Consider the following 17,850-nt stretch of genomic DNA (forward strand, 5'->3'; position numbering starts at 1 on the left):
CACATCTTTTAAAACCGGTAAATAAAGTTATCAGTGCAAAAAACCAGATCGCTCTGCAAAAATCTTTCACTGCTTGAAAAAGCTCTATGAATGATGAAGCCTGCAGATCTGTGGGATTGTCGGTTGGTGTTCGTCTGAAACCAAAGGTCAGAGCAGCGTCCCGTGGAGAGGCATGCTGAGGGTAGTGTGGTCCGCATCTTGCTACAGCTCTTTCCTTTATTTGAAGGCTGTGTTCTGCCAGTTTCTGATGTTTAGATTTAAACCTTTCACCTGAACTGTTGTCCTTTCAGCTCCACCGCCAGCCCATCAGAGGCCACGCCCGCCCTGGGTAACATCGGTTGCACGCCTCAGTCCCTCCCCAAGTTCCAGCACCCGTCACACGAGCTGCTCAAAGAGAACGGCTTCACACAACACGTTTACCACAAGTACCGCCGGCGCTGCCTCAACGGTTTGAGCCTTCCCTTCTCTCTCTCTCTCTCTCTCTCTCACACACACACACACACACACACACACACACACACACACACACACACACACACACGTATACAATAAGTAACAGCCAGGTAAAGATGTTTCAGCTAAACTACTTTGTATCTCAAACACTTACAGAGCGAAAGCGGCTTGGCATCGGCCAATCGCAGGAGATGAACACGCTCTTCCGCTTCTGGTCGTTCTTCTTGCGAGATCATTTCAATAGAAAGATGTACGAGGAGTTCAGACAGCTGGTGGTCGAGGATGGGAAGGAGGGATACAGGTCAGTGTTTATTGTTATTAACAATAATCCACTCTTTAGTTTGTTGTTTGATCAGATGTTTTTAACTCTTGATTCAGGGCTGTACTAATGAGTTTGTGAGCAAATAATCAAATAGTCCAGCTTTGTTGCAGCACAAATGATAAAAAAATTCCCATTTTGTGTGTGTTGCAGGTACGGTTTGGAGTGCTTGTTCAGGTACTACAGCTACGGCCTGGAGAAGAAGTTTAGGCCAGACATCTTCAAAGACTTCCAGGAGGAGACCATGAAAGACTACGAAGCTGGTGAGACATGAAGCCCACAGACTATCTCAACGCTGTGCTTTTGTTCTCTGAAGTCCCCTCACACTCTGGTTTTCAGGTCAGCTCTATGGACTGGAGAAGTTCTGGGCCTTCCTCAAGTACTCGAAAGCCAAAACCTTGGAGATTGACCCCAAACTGCAGGAGCATCTCAGCAAGTTCAAACGCCTGGAAGACTTCAGGATCGACGTGAGTAGAGACTAGGGCTGGGCTGGGCCATATGGCCTAAAAATAAAATCTCAGATTTGTTTTTACAAAAAAAAAATCGATTCCCCCCCCCCTCTACATTTTAAAGAAAACAAAGTACAAATGACAGATGTTTCAAAACATTTGATTTAATTTTATCCAATGTAACAAAATTAACCCCCATTTACCTCCTGGAATTAAAGTGCCAGCCGTTCTTTTGTTAGAATAATAATGATAATTTGTAGGAGACTAAATTGTTAACATTCACATTAATAGCTGCACTATTTTCAAACACATTAACAAAGAATTCTCAACATTTAACCTGAAGAAAAACGAAATAATGACATTTTTTCAAACAATGCCACAACTCACAGGGCTACATGGCATGATGGTTCTCTAATAGCTATGAATTGCACTCTGTTTAAAATACAATAATTCAGATTCACTGAACACCATTTCCCATTTGTAACTCTAGTGTAACTTAATCATGTGATCTGATTAAGTTATTGTTGAGTTTTGATGAAATGGGTTTTGCACTATGCTGTGTATCTGTTTTTTTTTGCCTATGAAACTGCAGGACACACACACGCGCGTCATTTATGTTTAGGCTGATCAGTGTTGGCATCATTTTTAGCTTTTTTTTTAATTTTTGAAAAATTAAATAAAAATCCTAAGTATTTGTTTTGTGCAAATTTGCCAGTTTTCAGCACTGAAGAATTTACAAAGATTCCAGCCGCATGTTTCTAAGAAATAATTTAAGCATCAGATGTTCGACATTGTGTTAAATAATGTGTTTTTTTGTTGGAATTAGAAAGGAAAGACAATGTAAATAATGTTATCATGGCAACACTAAACCACATGAGCTCAAGGAAGTCTAATTTGGAAGATTAAAGTCCCCCCATCGATATATAAAGGGAACCATGAGGTTTTATGTAAATAGTGACATCTTCTGGTGGGAAATAAAAACTACCCTTTTAGTTTGTAAGTTACACTTTACTAAGATCAGCCAAGATGTTTTATCATTCAGCATTTAGTTTACTTTGATGGCTAAGTTTAAACCTATGTTCATTTTTACTTTCAGCCGCCGATTGAGGAAGGGGGTCGCAGGAGACACTCATCCAGCGGAGACGGTCGCCGCCGACATCCCTCCCAGCCCTCCAGTCGCCCTCACAGCCAGACCAGCTCTGGCCACGCCCCTACAGCCAAGGATGACGCCAAACCAAGCAGCCAGAGATCTGCTGCCCCCGCCTCGGACGCCGCACCAGAAGCCAAGACACTAAAGTAACTCAACCAGCACGCAAGCACGCACCAAATGGAGACGACGCCTGCAAGCTGCCAGTTCTCACTGCACCATGGGGTTGGGGGGGAAGGGGCGGGGCATCCAGCTCTTTCTTTCTGAACGCCTCAGACAACTTTGAGATATAAGGAAATATTCTGCTTTTATTTTTCTGAAGTTTTTGGATCTTTTTGTCTTGATGAGGCGAGGATGGACGTGCCAAACACTTTAATTGCCGCTCACAGTGGACAGTGTTTATTTGGTTTTAGCCCCCCCTTTTATTTCTGGGACCCGCCCTATGTGTTACCATCTTGCAGGTTAACCTCCAGATTTCAGCATGAGTGTGGGATCAGACGGGGAGTCCTCCCAGCTTGAATTGAGTGCTGACGTCTCCACATGCAGAAACAAGTTCTTTGATTCATGGCTGGAAACATTGGAGAACCATAAGGACACCGGCCCCTCACCACGGTCATTGAAAGTTGCCTTATTTTAATGGTTTCACTGCTTCTAACTTGTGCCGGCCACCGCGTCGTTAATTGTACAGCATCCAGATCACACGTTTGTCGTCACCTTTTCCAGCAGAGGAGCGAGGCGGTTCTTCCTTCTCCTCCTCTTCCTCACTCGTGTCAGCTCCTCCAAACTGTCTTCCAGGTGTCATTGGGTCTGTTACAATTGTCGCTCGTGTTTGCAAGTTGTGGCTTTTTTTTTTTTTTTGTGCTGAAAAAACATCCACCTAGCGAACAATCCGCGCCTTAGTGCACTTAAACGTAAACATTTCAAATAGAAGGGAGAATTCTGACTGATCTCCCTTTGGGTGCTTCCTGAACCTTTTTCTGTCCTCCGTTTGAAGTCACTTCATCCATCCATGCATCAATCATCCATCCATCCAACTGTCAACCATCTGGAGTACTGGAATCAACAGTCTGAATTACTTGAAGTGATGGGTGTGAGTTTGGAGGTATTAACAGAATCTTGACCGTTTCTGCCAAACTGAAGTTCAGAGTCGTCGCTTCCCGTTTTCACCGACAAAGGCTTTTTCCTCACGTTAATGAGGCCTCAGTTGGATGCCGTGGCCTCGCAGTGGATTTAAATTTCCACCTGGATTCTCTAGGCTATGTTATTATCAGAACATCTGGAAATATAAACACCAGAAATCATCCAAATCCAGGCATGATGATATCAAACAGGAGTGTGTTCCTCTTTAATGTAAATGTGAAACTCCTTCCTGCTTCTCGTCTCCATGTTTATAGCACAGATGAATATATTTGCCTTACAAGTTCATTCAAGTTTTTTTTTTTTCTCTCTCTTCAAAGATATTGTGATTATTTTGATGCTTTTAACTTTTAATTTGCAGTGTTTCTTCTGTTGCTTAGTTGCACGGCTGTTTATACATTCGTACATCCGGTGATTGTAAGGGAAAGTCGACTTCAGGGTTATAAAGTCTTTCGTTTTGAAGTCACAGTTGGATCGCCTGCTTTTTAAGCCCACGTTCAGTCACTATGAAGGTCACGTTTTAAACAGCAACTCAACAGAAATGAATGAATTTGGGGGGTTTTAGCTAAAGAGGGAGCTTAAGTCTTAATGCTAACATGCTAATAAAATCACATTTTTTTCTGTCAATGTTCTGCTTAATCTGTCACTTTTTTTATATAGTGCAGTCGAATGATTAAAGATGTTTTAATGCTTGAGGATTCGTGTGAACAAACTGTACTGGACGCCTGTGCCTGTTTTTCTTTTCATCTCGGTGTCCTCGAACATAATCAGCCCATTGATTAATGTTTTACAGTCGTCTCATTTGACTCTCGTCACATTTGTTTCCTGTTCTGGTCGTTTTAACGCCAGGATTCTTGGAAAATGCAAACCTGTGCTTTTCTTCTTTTTTTTTTTATTCCTTTGAAATCTTTGTTGAATATCATCAGGGAGATTTGGATGTTTTCACAGCTGATGCATCAAAATGTTTACCTGAGGTTTCAATAAGATGTGTCAAAGTTTGACTTGCGTCTTTTCATCAACGGCCCCCGCACCGTACAAAGGCAAGCTGGTCACATGACCCTCCCTGTAATGTGATCACCCCGTCTGCCATCATCTGCACTCCGAACTGTTAAAGAGGAGGGCTCAGGTGGTTTTGTGTGTTTGCAGCACACAGCTGCTGTTGGATGTCTTGTCGAACTCTGGGGGGCGCTGTTGGCTTTAGGCCCTAACCCTAAAGGAGACATGACAGGCGAAGGTGAGGAGTGGGTGGTGTGAGCCGTATGGGCTCAGAGGACTTTGGCTGGACACGATGGAGGCTGAAAGGACACGATTCCATAAGCCATACAAATAACTGTTCATTGAACCATTGGTAGTTCATTACATCACACTATTCTAGGCTTGTCATGAAGAATACAGATAAATATGGGAAAAAAAGGAACAAAAAAATATATAAAATGGAAAATGTAAAATACTTGAATGGGATTCTTGTATTATAGACATTTAATATTCATTATATCTGCTTTGTAGGCTGATGTGATTCGCTATTAGTGTTTATTTGTAATTTGTAGTAATTATGCTTTTCCTTTAATTAAGAAAAAAATTAAAAACGGACAAAAAAAACCTCAAACAACGTGCTGCTGTGTGAATGTCCCATTTGTACAGGAACGTCTTTAATGCCTTTATTATAAAGAAATGACAAAAAGGACATTTATACATTGTATGAAATTTAGAAAACACTAACAAACCAATATGACATTAACACTGCTGAATCAGTTAATTACAAAATCAAAGCTTATTTGTAAACCAAAGACCTATTGAATGGATGTATTGTGCTTCTGAATATTATGCTGGCAGATTCTGTGGCGATGCTGGTGTTGAATTACTTGAATCTTGAGGTTTCTCCAGAATCCAATCAGCAGAAAGAGATAGGGGTAAGTGATCACTGATATGTTCTATAACTGTTTATCAAGAGTCACCAGGAGCTACTGTACATACTGTTAATACCACAGTACTTGGGTACAAAAATACATTCCTGTTGCTGGTTTTAACAACTCTAACTTCCATGTCCTGGGGTGTGGATCTATAAATAGATAAAAGTCCCCAGCAGGAAACTGGTAAAGTGTGTGAATGAGTAAAGGCATGTTTGGGCGGGGAAAGTGCAAAAGAAATCTTTGGCTTTAAAGGAAGGACTCCTCTGTTTGAGTGGTATGAAACACTATTATAAATAATCATCTTTCAAAATAACTTATTTTCATTAACATTCATAGTAATGGTAAAATGAAGGCTTGATTTGTGTTGAAATAATCTGAAAACTCCGTTTTCCACTTGCTGCTCCAAATATTGAGGTTGTAGTAGCACATGATTTAAAGTTGTTCAGCTATAGACGTCATCAGAATAATTCTCATTAATCTCATTCAAAGGTTGGAGAGAACAAGGACTGCAGTCATTGGAGAAACTCTACAATTACTAGGAATGATTAAAGAGAACCAAATGTTACATTACAATCCACACTAAGATACTGATAAACACCTTCAGAAAGCCTGAACCCTCACGACTTCCTCTCACATCTAAGCATTTCTCTGCCCTGCAGACTTCACTTAGAGACACAATCACATAACAGAAGTCCATAAAGGCTGAGGAATGTGAGGTGGCAGTCGCCTCCTTACAGGTGATGAACATTAAGGAAAATATTTCAAAACTGGATGAAATCTGCTAAAGTGCAGCGGATATTTTCATTGAAATAACACGCACAGTCCACATTGATGTTTCAAAAATCCATGTCATGATCTGGAACGTGTGGCTCGGGCTTTTCACTCGCTTTTCTTTGGACTGTCAGGAATGCTTTCATTGAGTGGTGTGAGGCTGGTGAGTAGAACGTGACGCTCGTACTGCTTGGTCTGACGGAATTTAGCATCTGTGCCGTGAAGTCTGTCCAGCACGCCGAAAACGCCAAAACACTGGTTGAATCTAAAAAAAAAAAAAGGCAAGAATGAAAATAATGATCAACACCAGAGAGAGTGATAATTCAAATGGCACCAACGCATACGGGTTGGCTGTGTGAGCATAATGGCTCTCATTTAGCAACCGTTCGCACATTCAGATCTGAGCGTATGGCGTGTGTTCGACCAAATTCACACAAGTTACGATATTAATTCTGACAAGATCAGATCTCATGTCAGGTCTAACCTTGTGTACGCAAACCTGAGTGTGTGGATTTGTGGTGCAGCACAGCAAAAATCTGACTCAGCCTGAAAATAAAGTATTAAACAAGCCTCAGTTGTTATTGAAGCATTCGCTAAGAAGCCACTTTCCTTGATAAATCCACTGATAAACTCTCCTACTGGGCATGAGAGCATATGGTTCAACAGTGCTCCAGCTCGCCAGCCTGACTCATCTACTTTTTCTTGACCAAAATGCAAAGAATTGTCTTAATCAAATGGCAGGAATTTACGCTTTTAGGCTGTGGATGAGTAAAATTTAATTTAAATCATTTGCCATTATTGAGAATCTGAAATCTCAGCCCACGTCCCTTCCAATACGGAAATGCTGTTTACTGCCTTTAAATTCCAGTTTTTACACGACCGAAAAAAGCACATCTTGGTTTTTCTTCACCTCAGTTGTGAGAATCCTGATTTTCATCTCGGAAACATTTGTTTCCTCGCCAATGTTTGTTTGACTTCAGTGGGCGGGGCCTCCGAACAAGAAATATTTGAGGGCGTAACATGTTAATGACTATCAAATTTATCAACACCCAATCATTTGTACGCTAAAAAATGAATGTTATAAGTCACACGTTGGTCCTGTCGTACGACCAAACGTGCACTCGGAATTACACCCGTTTTCACGCAACGTTGATAAATGAGAGCCAATGTTTCAGCTTGTGAGTTTGTTATTGAATGGCAAACACCAGGACGCACTTGAGGTGATGGAAATCGTGATATTCGGGAGAGGGCAGGAAGGGCAGGTGGTATCCACAGTGGGAGATGGTTGTGCTGACCAAAGCCACGCAGTACCAGAGGCCGGTGGAGGTTACGTGGGAACCCAGAAGTATAGGACCCATGACCACTGGCAGCATGTTGGACATCTGGATGAAGAAGAAAAAAAAACAATCAGGCACTGACTTCACCTATTTTGGAGGATGGATTTTGTTCTTTCTGACAATTATTAAGAGGTTAGAATAAAAAAAGGGGAGGGGCTTTTACCACGTGCTCTAAGGGGTGAGCGTAGATGCACACCAGTCCAATGGGAGCAGTCCACTCGTGGTGCTGTTTATGGTAATGCTTGTAAAGGCTGGGCTGGTGGAACAGCCTGCACAGGAGAACAACAGTCAAAGTCAACATGATCCTTCCACCTTTTACCACCTGCTGTGCTACCTGATGGCACCTCACCTGTGGGAGTAATAAAACAGGATCTCCTCCACCAAGGAGAAAAAAGCCAGCTCCATCAGGGTCCAGTGAAATGTTGGCAGCTCTGGACCGCAAGGGTTCCCTCTCCAGCTCATCAGGTAATAAATCACCACCACCATCGGCCCCGAGATGAACACCTGGTTGAAGATGACCGTCTTCACTGCATTACGCAGCTTCACTGGATCCACCTGAGGACCAAGATGACCCAGTTTAGCACAGGGAGCACTGGGGCTGACATCCGGTTACCAGATACAGCGGAAGGTTTCACCCCAGAAAACTGTTAAAGATCTGTTTAATGATGCTGATGTTAAACATGTGGATTTCCTATGTATTTAAGCACTCAAATACAATCAGGTTGTGGTAAATTATAATTGGTAAAAATCTTAATCATTGTTAAATTGTAACTGAGTTCTGATAACTGACTTTGTAATTGTAATTGCCATTAAAATTCTATAAAAATTGTCTTATAATTTAACACAAAACTGGGGAACCATGTTACAGTTCTACATATGTAGTTAACAATTATTTTAATGTTCCATCTCAAGCTTTCCCACACTTTAGCATTTAATAATAATAATAAATCCTATGTTTTCATTGATTAAGTAGCCTATTTCCAATAGATGGCAAAGAAATAAGATTTATTTTGAGTGTATTTTACAGATGATTTAGGACATAAGAGATGCTAATACAAGAGGAAGGTTAACTTTTATTAGGTTATTTATTTCAGGCTCAGTAATTGTGATTAATTGTAATTGAAAATGTAATTGTAATTGATTATCTGAGGATAAAAATAATTGTAATTAGAAAAAATGCTGGCAACTGTCGTAATTTTGAACACGGGTAATTAAAAACGTAATTGTAACATACAATAATGGGATTAGTCTGATTGGATCAGTTACATTTTTCTGTGTTAAAAACATCTGGACAGTCTCACATCCTGTTTTTAATGACTACACTGAGCCGGTTCGTGTTAGAAAGTGGGGTGTATTTTTGATGATGAACTTCCTAGTGCTATCCAAGCTTCATGGTTGGCAGAGGTTGACACATCCTGTCTTTGTTTACGTCTCACTGCTCCTCTCGGTCACTGAGCTACAGTAACTCTGCTCTGATTGATTAAACATCACCAATCAGCATCTTTTATTTCCAACTTTGTAAAAACACTTTGAGTTGCATTTTATTGTATGACAAGTGTTTTTTATAAAAAAAAGATTGATTTGATCTCAAAGATGAATTTAGTTTAATAGACACTAAAATAAACTTTAGAACTCCATCCACTGCCTCACTCTGCACTCTGCCCTTTACTTTAATCTTTGAGGACAGTGAGTTCCGAGATAACCTTTGATGTGACCTCTCTAAAGTGGTTATTGGCAATGTTGGCCTTTATCTCCACATGCTCCGACAACATCAGCTTATCAAATACAGTTTGAGGACTTTGTACACACACGGACAGGTGGACACATGTCTGAAGTCCGACACTAATATCCGAAAATTCATTTTGTCAATGTTTCAAATGTACAAACAACAAAGTTTCAATCTGGCACCTACCGGGATGTTTTTGTCCACTTGGATACGGTAGCGAGTGATGAAGGAGGGTTTTCCTGTGATGTCCACTATCATCAGCAGAGCGTTACACACCCAGAACGTAACCATGGGCGCCAACATAGTTCCTGTTAACAGAACAGAAGGATTTGCTCAGCCAGGACATGAGGGATTGGTTTAATGGTTTTTAGGGAACCAGAAAGATCAAAATTGAATCAGGAAACACCACCAAAGACAATTTACACACTTTCATCAATGCAAATCCCTTTTCCAAGTAATTCTGAGACTCTATTTCACCTGACTTACTTGCATGTTTTTGTTTGGCGCACACAAGCACAAGGCTGGGAATCCAACCTGGACTCTTTCACTGTGAAGCAGCATGGCTAAACAGTGCTGTCTGATTACCACGTGTATTAAAGTCTTTATCTGTAGACTTAACTTTGTAGATGACTTCTGGACTCTGATACTTTTACATAACTGAAAACTTGATGAAACAGTATCTGACCCTTCTGTTGATAACCTGACGTCTTATCAGCCAGCCAGAAATATGACCATTCATAGGAAGACTCTGTGTCTATATGTAACAAGGAGCTTCAGGGAATGTATCCACTAGTGTTCCTGCAAGCAACAAAAACTAAAATAACTTACAAAGAAGAAATACTCAATGAATGCTCTGTATTAAAAGAAGCAGCACTTCTATTGATTGCATCCCGTTCCCTCTAACCACACCCGTTTCCTGGAAATAGGATGATTCATGTTTGTGCCATTTATAGTTTTCTCTTACCCAGAAAGAACAGAGTTGCATCGTGACCCTCATAGGTTGTGTATAACTTGGTCCAAAGGTTCTGCCAGAAATCTCCAGAAGCTCCCCAGAATTTTTGAAGGTGCCTGGAGGAAGAATCAGGATCAAGTTTCAAATTCATAAATGAAGTTATCTCTAAATGACTCCCTTTTTTCCTTTAGAATAGAATAGAATGATTCTGTACCTCATTGGTAGTCTCACTAGGTTTATCCCTTTAATCTAATCCCACCACATTTAGGCCCATTAAGTGTTTTAAAACTCGTACGCTGTCCTAAATGATTGTCCTTCATGAATCAACAAATGCTCTCTTGTGCTTGGTTACCATCGGTCTGTATTGGGAAGGCCTTGTCCTGTTAACCTACTTTTTGCTATCTTGTCCCAGATCCAGTTCCTGCCCCCCTCCAATGACATCCTATACCCTGAAGACGTAGTTTGAGGTGTGAACCCATTACCTACCAGGTCAGCGAATTGCCAAACGCAGCCAAGAACAAGATGCCAGATCCGATGACAAAAGCAGCTTTTTTCACCGAGTCCCACAGCCTCCCAGAGCCATCCTGGAGGGAGGGGGGGGGACACATAAACAGCTGTTATGTATGAACCCCTCTTTCATTGCAACAGTAAAAATATGCAATCTCATGATCCTACGGTGTCCTGTGGAAACCTCATCAGGTGCAGAAAGCTCTCAAACGCTGAGACTGTAACTGAAACCGAGCGGAAAGCATGACACCACAGAGGCTTTGAATTTTAGAACAGAGCCCCCGGAGGAAAACAAATCAGGCAACAGGAGGAGACCTATCGGGTCCTGGAGCATTAGAAATAATCCTCATGTGATCTGAAAATCTGCAGTAGAGGCAAATGTTTGAACTTTGAGTAAAGAAAGGAGGTTTAATAAATGTTTAACATTGACATTGTCATATCACTGGATGTGATTGTCTTTGGTAACAAGGAAAAGAGGACTGCTGTCAGCGAGTACCTTGTGTCTCAATCTTTAAAAGCTAAAGACCAAGTCAAAAACCTTGTTCTGATTGACTCAGATTTAATCTGACTGCTGAATGTCAGATCTATCACAAACACAGCCTTCTACCACCTAAAGAACATCTCCAGAGTGAAAGGTTTAATGACTCAGAAAGATCAGGAGAAACTGGTCCATGCTTTTATATCCAGCAGACTGGACTATTGTAATGGTCTTCTGACAGGAATCCCCCAAAAGAGCATCAAACATCTACAGCTGGTTCAGAACACTGCAGCTGGGGTCTTAACCAGAACAAAGAGGTCAGAACACATTAGTTCAGTTTTATAGTCTTTACACTGGCTCCCAGTCAGCCTCAGAATAGACTTTAAAGTTCTGCTGCTGGTGTATAAATCTGTGAATGGGTTTGGTCCAGAATACATCAGTGAGATGTTAGTCAGGTATGAACCCAGCAGGTCTCTCAGATCTATGGACACAGGTCAGATAGTGGAGCCCAGAGCTCACAGTAAACATGGTGACGCTGCTTTTAGTTGTTATGCTGCAAAGAAGTGGAACAAACTCAGCATCCAATGTGAACATTTTTAAATCCAAGGTAATATCACTTTTTTTTTCTCTACTGCGTATGACTTTAATCATACTATTGTTGATTTCATATTTTTACTGCTGATTTTGATGTTCCTATTGATTGTTAAACTGTTTAATGTTTTCTTTTGAACTTTTTGATCATATAAAGCACATTAAATTGCCTTGTGTATAAAAGCGCTATAAAAATACATTTGCCTTGCCTTGCCTAGGTGGATGGTGTTCAGATTGTATTAAGGACACGTGGTGTTACAGTGCTGTGTTGCCATGTCTGAGGGGACTGTGTGGTCGTAAGCTCCATGGACAGAAAACAAGCGGAGGAGGTTTCACAGGTGAGCTGTAAAGGCACAACTTTTCTTTTGGGCACTACATTTAATGCCATGTGATGACTGGTTATATTTAGCGCAATACAAATAAAGTTGAATTGAAATGTATTCATCATATATTAATATTGTGTTTTGTCAAATAAGAGACTGGATCAGTTCGGTCAGCAGGAGTTAAGGGGAGGATTTGACGTCACAGTGACGTTCCCCATCTTTCATACAGGCCGCAGCCTATAGCTCAGAAAGCACAAAGCGACGCAAAGGTCAGAGTTTTCTCAGAAAGGAGACTTTATTATTTCCAACATGACAATCAAGTCTTTGAATCCCATTTTTCAAGTAACTAGGTTACATGCAAACCACTGATAAATAAACAACACTGTTGACGTGTTGCATTTCACTCTCTTCGTTTGCTCTTTGATCAAAACCCGCTTTTCATACATTTGTTCGGCTTTGTTAAAAAAATGTTGTCGGACAGGTTGAACCTGTCACAAACTCAGCGTGGCATGACACGGAACAGGTGTCCTGTTTTCGAGTTCATTGATCCCACCAGCCTGTTCAGATCAAGTCCACGTGACACTCTGCACATGTTTGATGAATTACAATGTAATGAAAGACCACTTGGGGTTTATTTCTAGGCTACAGAACTTTCTAGACATAAATAATAAAGTAAATATGACTTTAAACATAGTAAAAAGCTTCAATAATATTGTCCTAAACCTGTTTTAAGTTGAATTTCAACCTCAGCTGTGTGGTTTTACAACCCGTGGGAGAAAACCTGTCACACGTTGATATGTTTTTCCCTGCTCCTCACGGCATTACGTAAGAGCACTTGCACAACAAAGAACATGTGCACGTTACCACCCTGATTTAAAAAAAACAGCCTCCGAACAAAACCAGACGAGCAACATGACAACCAATCCCACCAGAAAAGAAAACCTGTCCAGTTATCTGATTCAATAACAAATATTGAGGCAGAACTGAGGTGTGTTACCTGTGTCCTGATGCTCGCGTCCCCATCCACTCTTGTCAAATCTGTGAACACAAGAATAACATTAGACTGAAAACACACAGTTTCGCTCATAAACAGCGGAAAGAAGCAGGGCAACAACAACACAAAAAAGATAAGAACGTTAAACCACATTATGATGTAAATTCCACCTCCTTACAATACTTAAATGTTTTGTGTTCGAAATATGTATTGTAATGATTTAAATTAAAAATAAATACTCGTGTTTTTTTTGTTGGTTTTTTTTTGTTTTTTTTTTTTTTTTAGGACTGCACCTCCTCTAGTTTAATACCACACATTCCTTGTGTGTGGAATGATGAATGTAGAACATTTGAACCGTGATCTCGTGAAATTAGAACATTGTTTAGTTAAAAACATGCATGAAAGCAGCATTTACAGGGACAGCTGGAATGATTGTTAACCCCTCCTCTAAAGATTATTATCATACAACAATTATATAGATATTATGCTCATCATATTTTTTTTTTTTAAATAAAGAAATACATAATGTATTTATAATAAGATATGTGGGAAAGAAGGATCCTGATCAATACACTTTGAGTTGATGGTGACATATCTCTTCATGCAAGAGTAACTGTCAAAGTGCTGGGTTGGCAGCCGGATTAATAATTCACATTTGGAGGATTAGGAATAATCCTATTATATTTCATCTTTACAGTGAACACTTCTTTAAGTCAAATTCCTCAGAGTTTCCCTACCCTGTATTCCTCCAGCCATAATAAACATATACACAGTGAATAGTTTCCATACGCATATTAATGCTTTGTCACCAGTCATCATCATGGATACGTCATCATAGATACGAGGCAATTGCGTAAGATTTATTGAAAAGGCAGGATTGTTGTCATTGTTATAATAAAAGGTAACTCCTAATGTTTCAGAACACCAAGACATTTTTATCTATTTCATAACCCCAAAATTGGTTTGAAGGAACTTTACAAAGAGTGCAAAGAGCCCTACAACAAATGTATTCAGATTTAAAGTAAATTCGTTTTAAATCTTTTTTCTAGTATTTATAACAATACAATGATTTTTTTTTTTTTTCCTACATTGTGGAACTGATATATACAATGTCAGCGTTTAATGCAAATAGTTTGCCAAAACATCTTTTTCATTTAATAAATGATATTACTACATTATCAATAAAATGATGACAAATAAATTTCATCAAATGTAATATTAAAAACAGTAAACTGGTGGATAAACAGGTTTTGATTTTTCCCGAGTTTCACTGAACGCACCAGATATATTTCTACTTATTGTTCCCTAAAGGCAGACGTTTACAGCTGAAATGGACAAAAACTACACCAGACACAGTTTTTGAGTTATTAATGGAAACATTGTTGTAAAAACAGTCTCTTACCGCTGACTTTAGTCGCCCCCGTCATGTCTGTCCTGTGTTTGTTCTCCGCTGCTGCTCCTCTTTTTATTCCACGAGCCCAAAGCAGCACTTTATTTACAACAGAAGGCCTCCTCTGATTGGTCGGCTCCAGGTCATGTGACCGTAGCGGGTACTGGTACAGGTACTGCTTATGATCATGTTTTCATCCACATCTGACCACATGATTTATCCAGGAGAAGGTTGAACTACAGTGTTAGACTCATTTAATATTCTAGTTATCTTAATCGGGATTATTTGATTTAATATAAGGATGAAATCAATCAAAAAATATTATGCAGCAAAGGGTCGATCCACTTCAGTGACTGCCAAGGTTTCAAAAATGTAATGAAGTTTTTTGGTTTTCCAAAGTGATCTGTGGACTTCACTGGATGTGTAGACACCATTTACAAAGAGTGAATGAGATTTTACAAATTTTTTTTTAAAAAAATTAAAAAAAAAAAGAAATAAAAAAGACACAAAATTACTCCAGATAGACACAAAATGAAAATCATATTACAAAAAATAACAACGAAATGCACAGAACACACAAAAGGACAAAAAAAAAATGACAACAAATACAGACAAAACCCCTTTGGTCTTTCCTGTATTAATGCTTAGATTGATAGATTGATCATTATTCTTAAAAAGGGTTTTGTCTTTTTTGGTAATTTGTCATGTGTATTTTTTTGTTACTTTTTGTGTTCTTGTTGTAATTTTGTGTATTTTTCTGCCATTTTTTATTTTTATTTATTTATTGTTTGCATTTTAGCTGTCAATTTGTGCATTTTTGGCGTCACTTTATGTATTTATTTATTTTTTTTATATACTTTCCTGTCATTTTGTGTAATTTTGCATTGCAAATATAAAACAAAATCCACGTGAGCTATTACATCACAGCAATGAATGAGATTTTACAAAAAAAAAAAAAAAAAAAACCTAAATAAAAAAGTTATTTTAAGCTAAAAAATAATAGAATAATAGATGGGGTCTTTGTGTTAGTTTATGGCAAAATGTGTTTTTCCAATCAGGTTTGATAACTTTTTCTAGGGGTAAATTGCTCAAAATTTAAAAAAAACAGCTTTGTTTAACTTTTAATTTTTGTACATTACAGATATCAGACTAAATCAGAAAATGTATTGTTATTATTATAAGATGTCTACAGATTAGACTTTGTTAAATTACATGATCATAAGGGTTAAGGGTTATCAACTTCTTGCAACATCTCTCACAGTTATCAGTTCACTTACAATGATAAAGATGATTTCCAGGCCTCTCTCCTGCTGTAAAATGTTCTTTTGTGGTCATTCCCTATTATCCAAAGACAGGTGATGTAATCATGAAAAAGGAGAGAGATTAAAACCTTTTTGTGGGAAACAATCCCAAAGTGTTTATTTCCTCACATCAGACTTTCTTTTATAGCTCCTGTCTTAAAGTACAACCATATTTATTAAAGCTCATTACTGTACGGCAGGTATGGGCGACTGAAGGCAACATCTAGCCCTTGGTTTGATTATGTGCGTTCTCCAAAACCAATATGCAAAATGACTCCAAAACTCACTAATTTACACCAAAAATACACAAAACCACAACAAACACCCACAAAATGACAACAAAATACACAAAATAACCACAAAATCACTCCAAAAAAGACCAAACAACAATGAAAAAAGAAAGGACTGCAAAAAATACACAAAATGGCAAAAAAAAAATCACAATATAACCCAAAAATGCAAAAAGAAAAAAAGGACTCCAAAAAATACACAAAATGACAAAAAAAGAAATACACAAAATTACTCATTACCGTACATAAAATGACAAAAAAGTAAAAATACATTAAAAAAAAACATAATATGAAACAAAAAACACTAATATGCACAAAATAACTTTAAAAAAACACACAAAACAGCAACCACTATACAAGAAATTACTAATAAATACACAAAATGACCAAAAATATTTAATTTTATTAATAATTATTCAGAAATGCCCAGAAAAATACACAAAATTACTCCAGAAACACACAAAATGACAACCTTATCATACAAAATAACAAGAAAATACACAAAAAGACAACAAAAATATGCAAAATGAGAACAAAAACAGACAAAAACTCTTTGATCTTTCTTGTATTAATGCTCATATTGCTAATTATTCTTAAAAGCTGAGATTATTTTATATAATGTGGCCCTTGGATCAGATACACTATGATAAAGGTTGTCCAGGTGTGCACTCCAGTTACCTTTATGACTCATTTTGCAAGCATTGCAAATATAAAATTAACTCCACGTGAGCTATTACATCACAGCAGTAATAAGTCATTGTATTGATGCAAGTCCTGCTGTACTGTAACACACAATGTCCTGAATTCTTTGTGCTGTGATGAATAGGTAAACTATGGCAACCCTGAATTAAAGCTATTAAAAGCACTGTATGTACAAACCAAACAAGACTGACAATGTAAGATGACGTGGAAAGGCAGTAGAGAGTAGTACTTCAGATATGTTGATCACATTTAACAGTTGGCAGGATTATAATATTAGTTGCAATGACTGACAGACGTGATATTTGATCTAACGCTAGTACACTATGGGCCTACAACCAACAATCTTATTTTTAGATAAATACACATTTATTTAGTTGAGCGTAGCCTATGTTTCTTCGCTTAGCTTAACTTTGCATTTCTGTTCTTATTCACTATCACTATGATCATGATCAATGGTCACATGACGAAACCAAGTTAGGTTAACCCCTGGGTTCCCAAAGTGGGGTACGCAAATTGTCATAGGGGATGTATAAATAGGAACGTAAATCGACCAGCAGTCAGGAGCCTCCATGGATTGCCACAAATTACCCATGGTGACAGAGAAACAATTTCATCAAGAAAGCACAAATATGACAAGAGCTACATTGCTTTACCAATTTACATTCCTTACAGATTATTATTATTATTATTATTATTATTATTATTATTATACATTATTCATCAACAGGATAGGTAAAATTCAGAGACTAATTTTACTGTAGGACTACATTGTATGTGACATTACATCAGTAGTTACCAAACTTTTTTGAGGTCGTGAACCCATTTTAATATCATAAATTATTGGCGTCTCCAGAGATTTTTTTCTCTCTTTCTAGAATTAGCTTTTGATCATGTTTTGTTGCTGCCAGGATTAGTGACAAAGTTTCAAGATGCATTTCATATGAACTAGATGTATATTTAAAAAAGTGAAAGTATAGAAGACAGTTATTTCATATTGTTTTGTGTGTGGTGTTATCATTTGACAAAGAATAATCAAAACATTTTTTTTAAAAAATACATTTTTAATCAGTATT

At 38.4% G+C, this 17,850-nt stretch overlaps 2 protein-coding genes across 2 annotated transcripts in view; one reads left to right on the forward strand and one right to left on the reverse strand.

The window, feature by feature from the left end:
* larp1 (La ribonucleoprotein 1, translational regulator) overlaps window positions 1-4,198 on the forward strand; it is a 38,971-nt gene extending 34,773 nt beyond the window's left edge. Inside the window, 5 exon segments of the mRNA XM_028466910.1 lie at window positions 291-448; window positions 610-754; window positions 926-1,035; window positions 1,112-1,239; window positions 2,318-4,198. Coding sequence (XP_028322711.1) covers window positions 291-448; window positions 610-754; window positions 926-1,035; window positions 1,112-1,239; window positions 2,318-2,521 — 745 coding nt within the window. The 3' untranslated portion in view covers window positions 2,522-4,198.
* Window positions 4,199-5,121: 923 nt separating this feature from the next.
* Window positions 5,122-14,616, reverse strand: faxdc2 (fatty acid hydroxylase domain containing 2). Its single transcript, XM_028466944.1, has 9 exons — window positions 14,497-14,616; window positions 13,098-13,138; window positions 10,688-10,785; window positions 10,214-10,317; window positions 9,436-9,557; window positions 7,873-8,078; window positions 7,687-7,792; window positions 7,402-7,568; window positions 5,122-6,451 (listed from the first exon to the last, which is right to left on the reverse strand). The coding sequence occupies exons 1-9, from the start codon at window positions 14,519-14,521 to the stop codon at window positions 6,295-6,297; spliced, it is 1,026 nt and encodes a 341-aa protein (XP_028322745.1). The 5' UTR covers window positions 14,522-14,616; the 3' UTR covers window positions 5,122-6,294.
* Between the last annotated feature and the right edge of the window lie 3,234 nt (window positions 14,617-17,850).

Source organism: Gouania willdenowi, chromosome 14, assembly GCF_900634775.1.
Source record: "Gouania willdenowi chromosome 14, fGouWil2.1, whole genome shotgun sequence".
Lineage (NCBI taxonomy): Eukaryota > Metazoa > Chordata > Actinopteri > Blenniiformes > Gobiesocidae > Gouania > Gouania willdenowi.